This window comes from Arachis hypogaea, chromosome 1 (genome assembly GCF_003086295.3).
Source record: "Arachis hypogaea cultivar Tifrunner chromosome 1, arahy.Tifrunner.gnm2.J5K5, whole genome shotgun sequence".
In the NCBI taxonomy this organism is placed as follows: domain Eukaryota; kingdom Viridiplantae; phylum Streptophyta; class Magnoliopsida; order Fabales; family Fabaceae; genus Arachis; species Arachis hypogaea.
This window is the reverse complement of record NC_092036.1, coordinates 36,203,548-36,209,994: the sequence shown is the minus strand read 5'-3', so window position 1 is coordinate 36,209,994 and position 6,447 is coordinate 36,203,548. Positions and strand designations below refer to the sequence as shown.

Sequence of the window (6,447 nt, the reverse complement as noted above, 5' to 3'; positions counted from 1 at the left end):
AACATCAATAAAGTAGGATATTTAGTTTTTTTTTTCCTTTGATTAGGATAGGATAGATTGTTTAATAATAGGTTATTTGTATGCATGTTCTATTTGGTTAAAATATAATGAGTTTCTTTTTAAGACGCTATTTTTGAAAAACTTTCACTAATTTAAATAAAAACTTTTGTGTTAAATTTGTTTGAAGTTGTAATTAGAACATGGTTTTGAGCTAAAAAACACACAACCCGTGAGATTTTTGAGATTATTTATATGGTTATACTATTTAACCATAAACATTTTAGTCTTGTGTGTTTACTTCTCTATGATTGTAATTTATATTTTGTTTCATCCTATATGTTCAATGTTTAATGTGTTATATGCATGCATATGATTGAGGCCATTATTTGTTTAGCTTACTTATCCAAAGTAAGCCTAACCTTTAAATTACCTTTGTTAGCCACTTTGAGCCTTTAATCCCATTTGTTCTATATTTTACCACATTACTAGCCTTAAGCAGAAAAATAATTAAATATCCTAATTGAATCTTTGGTTAGCTTAAGATAGAAATTGTGTGTTAATTGAGTATCGAAAGATTGTGGGAACAAGGGTTAATAAGGGAATGTGTCAGGATAAAATAATGAAAATTTGGGTACCTACTCACGTGAAACTAGAAAAATTAAAAATCCATGTGCATTGATAAGCTATGTTTATTTAAAAAAATAAAAATTAAAAATTAAAAATAATATTCCATAAATATATAAATAAATAAGGGAACAAAATTACCCCAATGCTAAGTTTAATTAAAGGTTAATGCATATGTGATAAAAATTAAAAGAAAATTTGACACATGAGTATGTAATGCAAAGTGAGAAATTATGGGTAGCTAGGCATGATTCTAGAGTTATATAGAGTGTATGTATACTAGGTGAAAGCTTAGGTTAGTCAAAGATTCATATTTTAGCTCACATAGCCTTATATATATACCCTTACCCTTACCTTAGCCCCGTTGCAACCTTGAAAAGACCTCATGATGTTTGCATTGGTACATTGAATATTGTTGATTGGTTAGGAGAAGAACAAAATTTAGAAAGCAAGATTAGAGAAGGATATAGTGATTACCCTATACACTAGAGAGATTAGAGTGCACATACACCATCAGTGAGGGTTCAATGGTTGATCCTATGTTCCCTGCTTTTATGAGCTGTCTTCTTACAAATTTACCTATTTTTACTGTATAGTTTGAATTAGTGGAATTTGATTATGTTTGTCTTAAAGAACTTATTTGTTTTTGACCAAGTAGACAAAATCATATAGTTGCATTCATATATATAGGTTGCATTGCATTGCATGAGTCTTACATTTCCCCTACTCATTTATTTTATCTCCTTGAACTAAGCATGAGGACATGCTAATGTTTAAGTGTGGGGAGGTTGATAAACCATTATTTTTATGATTTATATTGTGTTTAATTGAATGGTTTTATCAAGTCTTCACCTACTTATTCATACGATTAACATGATATTACAATTCCTTCCCAAAGTTGTTCTATGGTTGTAAACTTGCTTCCTAGAGATATTTTTATTGTGTATTTTAATTCTCTTTTATACCATTCGATACCGTGATCCGTGTGTTAAGTGTTTCAGGTTTCATAGGGCAGAAATGGCTTAGAGAATGGAGAGGAAGCTTGCAAAAATGGAAGGAACACAAGAAATCAAGGAGATGACTAGCGAACACTGACGCGAACGCATGGCTCACGCGACCTCATGAAATAAGAAAATCACAGTGACGTGTTTGCGTGCCTGACGCGTACGCGTGTCGAGGAAAAATTCTGAATGACGCGCATGCGTGGACGACACGTACGCGTGACATGCGTGATCTACAGAATTAACAGAACACGCTGGGAGCAATTTTGGGCCACGTTTTGACCCAGTTTTCGGCCAAGAAACACAGAGTAAAGCCGGGGAACATGCAGAGACTCAGGAGGGATTCTGATTAGGATAGTTTTTAGTTTTTTAGATCTGATTTTACTCCTCCTCTAGGTTTTCACACTACACATTCATAATTCTTAGAACTCTCATTTTGCTTTTGGATTTGGATATTGAGAATAGTTGTTACCTCTGCCAAGACTTCGTCATTCTAGTTTGTTTTCTTACTTTTTACTTACTCTTCCATATCCTTAATTTGTCCAGAGTTACAATTGGATTATTTTAGAGTTTATTAATACAAAAACTATTTTTATTTTTACTTGATTTTTTTATTATTGTTTATCATGTCTTTATTTATTTTCCCTTTTAATTTTATGAAGTCTACATTTATGATAATGGAGTAGTTTCCCAACTTGATTGGGAGTAGATTAAAAGGAGAACCTTGAGTTGGAATACTCAAGAGTCAAATTGTAATTGGGTTTATTGTTGGTTGAATCTCTAGTCACTGACGCTAATCTTTCCCAAGGGAGGGGATTAGAACTTGTGAATAGAAGTTGACTTCTAACTTACTTGACCTTCCTTTATTCAGTAAAGGATAACAAAGTGGAAACAACTACCAATTATCAATTGATCTTGAGAAAATCCAACATGGATAGAACTTCCAATTAATCTTCTCCCGGTCAAGATCTTTATTTAAATTATATAAATTCTCTTATTTATTTTCCTGTTTCTCAAACTCAAAATTTCTTGGAAAACCTCTGACCAATAAGCTGCACTCTTTTGTCAACTCGTTGGGAGACGACCTGGGATTCATACTCCCAGTATTTTTATTCTAATTTTGTGACAATCCTTTTAAATTGATAAGCGGATTTTCACTGGTTAAGAACTGTACTTGCAATGTATTTATTCCATTAAATTCTTAATCGGTCAATTTCTGCCTCCGTCACAGACGCCTTTATCCGAAAGTCCTTGACAATAGCTTGGATGAGGATCAAGGAGGAGGAGCTGATGGAGAAGTTTGTGGATCTTAAGCTGGATATTGATGAAGATGCCAGAAGAGCTTGCTTAAATCAGTTACAAATCTCAAGTGATTTTAAATCTGAACTCTTGAAGGCTCATCAGAACAATGACATGTTACCAAAAGTATTGCCAGCTATCGAACAAGGGAAGCAATGGAGGGTATCATGGGATCAAGACAGATTATGGAGATTCAAGGGTAGAGTCATTGTGCCGGATGTGGGGATGTTGCGGCAACATATTTTGAGAGAAGTGCACAAAAGCGGATTTTCCATTCACCCTGGAAGTACTAAGATGTACCATGATCTGAAGTCTATGTTCTGGTGGCCTGGTATGAAGAAGGATGTGGCAGAACATGTCTCAAAGTGCCTGACGTGTCAGAAGGTGAAGATAGAACATCAGAAACCATCGGGAATGCTACTGCCTCTTGAGATTCCTCAGTGGAAATGGGAAGGAATTGCTATGGATTTTGTGACTGGTTTACCAAGGACTAGGTCGGGATTTGATGCAATTTGGGTGATCATGGATCGCTTAACCAAATCTGCTCACTTTCTGCCTATCCGAGTAAACTGTTCTATGGAAGAGTTGGCGAGATTGTACATCAAGGAGATAGTAAGGTTGCATGGTGTACCGTCAAGCATAGTATCAGACCGTGATTCTCGATTAACCTCAAGGTTTTGGGGAGCTTTCCAAAGAGCTTTCGGTACGAAGCTATGTCTTAGTACGGCATATCATCCACAAACAGATGGACAATCAGAAAGGACTATTTAGACATTGGAAGATATGTTGAGGGCATGTGTGTTGGATCAACCCGGGAGTTGGGATCGTTACATGCCATTGGTGGAGTTTTCATACAACAATAGCTTTCATGCGAGCATTGGGGTGACTCTGTATAAGGCTTTGTATAGACGGAAGTGCCAGTCTCTATTTTGTTGGTATGAATCTGGTGAAGCAAGTGTATTAGGTCCAGATGTGGTAGCAAAGACTATTGAGAAGATTAAGAGAATACGAGAAAGAATTTGACTGCTCAGAGTTGATAAAAGAGTTATGCGGATCAGAGAAGGAAACCGTTAGAGTTTGAAGTGGGAGAGCACGTATTCCTTAGGGTTACACCGACAATTGGGATTGGAAGAGCAATCAAGACCAAGAACTTGAACCTAAGATATATAGGACCGTTTGAGATTTTGAAGAGATTCAGGCCGATGGCGTATCCAGTAGCTTTGCCACCTCATCTATCTAACTTACATGACGTATTCAACGTGTCACGACTCCGTATGTACACGTCGGTTTTGGCTCATGTGTTAGAGCCTGAGTCAGTAGAGTTGAAAGAGAACTTGACTTTCCAAGTAACGCCAGTGAGGATCGATGACACTAGTGTGAAGAAGCTACGAGGAAAGGATGTTCCATTGGTTAAGGTTGCTTGGAAGCGAGCAGGAGTTGAAGAGCACCCTTGGGAATTAGAGTTTGAGATGCGAAAGGATTATCCCGAACTTTTCTCAAGTAATTCAAATTTTGAGGGCAAATATTCTTATTTGGTGTGGAGAATGTAAGAACCGCAATTAATCAACCGGTTAATTAAGTGATTAATTGCCCAAGTTAGATTCTGAAAAGTTAGAGAGAGAATTTGAGGATTTAAAGGTGATTTTTGGACTCAGTGGGTCTTTCTAAGTCAGAAAATGTGCTTTTTGCAAAAAACCGTGAAAAACTGTGAACCAGCAGTTGAACTGGTTAAACCGATTCATGTCTGTCCGGTACCTCACAAGAAAAGTGAAAATCATCAAAAAAACTTTAGAAAAACATTTGAAATGGAAAACCGGGCATTGATTTTAAAGGTTTGGCTCGAAGTTGGGCCAAACGGGCTAAAACCGCTAACGGGTTAGATCGGGCCCAAATTGGGCCTAATCCCAACATATAAAAGGTTCATTAGTGAACCCATTTCAGCACAATACACAAACAAACACACTCAAACATGCTGAAAAGAGAATAAGGGAGAAACCCCATGGTTACTGTTCATCTCAACCTTCCAAAGCTCATATCTTGAGCTAGCGAGCTCCGATCGCTGCACCGTTTGCGGCTACGCGTTTCTTGTGAAGAGCTCTACAAAACCCACCTAAGAAACCCTCAAGGTAACCATGAAATCTTCCTAGTTTATCTCTTCAAAATTTTGGGTATATAGGATTTTTGGTTAAATGAGTTTTTGTGATTTTGGATGTTTAGGTTCACTTTAATCCTTGCTTAGCATTGGGTTTTGACATCTAAATCTGTGGGAGAAGGTAAGAGCCACTAAACCCTTGTGAATTTATGTTTAATTGGAACCCTAGGTTGGCTTAAGGTGAATTGTATGTATATAGTTTGATTATTGTGGCTTTGGGAGCTCTTGGAACTTATTTGTGCTTATTGGAGTGGATTTGAAAGCTTGGATTGTGGTTGGAAGTTTGTTGGTGCTCATTTTGCGTTTGGGTGCATATGGGGAATCGGCCAAGATATGGTTTCGGTTTCCTCTATGTAGTATATAATATTCATGGACACATAAGCTAGTGACCAATAGGATAGGTTGAACTAAAATGATGGTTGGTGTGTTAAATGTTGCTGAATTGATGAATGTTGAGTTGATTGTGATGGGTTATAATGATATGATGATGTTGAATTATTGTATGAATTGGAAGTTGGTTTCTTATGATAATTGTGGTGTTATGATTTATGAAATGGTGGATTTGATGGTGATGTTGATCATAAGTGTTATATAGTTAATGTTGGATATTGAGAATAGTAAAATGAGAAGGAAAATGTGATAAGGTTAATGTATTATGCTATAACAGGTACATTTTGATGAAAAATGGAGTTTGGATGGATTGGTATGATTTGGTATGGGTATGGTGAGATAGGGTGGTAATTGTGAAGTTTGGTAAAATTGAGTTTTTGGTGAACTTTGTTCGATCATAACTTTTGCCTCGGTTTTCGAAATTGATGGAAAATTCTTTAGAATTAAAGATCTTTGAAAACTCTTTGAATTGGTATAAAGTTTGTGAAAATTGAAATTTTGTAGAGGAAGTTATGATCATTCAAAGTTGGTGTTAAAAATCTAAAATTCTGCAAAGTTGCAGAATTTCATGATTTTTGATATGTGCAGACGCACACCCTTGTGCGGGTGATGAGCGGATATTTTATACGCTTTTTGGGGGTAATTTCATGTAGATTTTAGTGTGTTTTAGTTAGTTTTTAGTATATTTTTATTAGTTTTTAGGAAAAATTCATATTTCTGGACTTTACTATGAGTTTGTGTGTTTTTCTATGATTTCAAGAATTTTCTAGCTAAAATTGAGGGAGCTGAGCAAAAATCTGATCTAGGCTGAAAAAGGACTGCTGATTCTGTTAGATTCTGACCTCCCTGCACTCGGAATGAATTTTTTAGAGCTACAGGAGTCCAATTGGTGCGCTCTCAATTGGGTTGGAAAGTAGACATCCAAGGCTTTCTAGAAATATATAATAGTTCATACTTTGCGCGAAGATAAACAACCTAAAC

The 6,447-nt window shown here is 36.1% G+C and overlaps 1 protein-coding gene across 1 annotated transcript; it reads left to right on the top strand.

Annotated features, from left to right (window-relative positions):
* Positions 1-4,126: 4,126 nt before the first annotated feature.
* Positions 4,127-4,474, top strand: LOC140181769 (uncharacterized). The gene has a single exon (XM_072226707.1). It carries the CDS (start codon positions 4,127-4,129, stop codon positions 4,472-4,474), a length of 348 nt encoding a protein of 115 aa, XP_072082808.1.
* Positions 4,475-6,447: the final 1,973 nt, after the last annotated feature.

Bases quoted from the DNA above. Each gene is read 5' to 3' on its own strand.
- LOC140181769 (XM_072226707.1), top strand. From the start codon at position 4,127: ATGGCGTATCCAGTAGCTTTGCCACCTCATCTATCTAACTTACATGAC.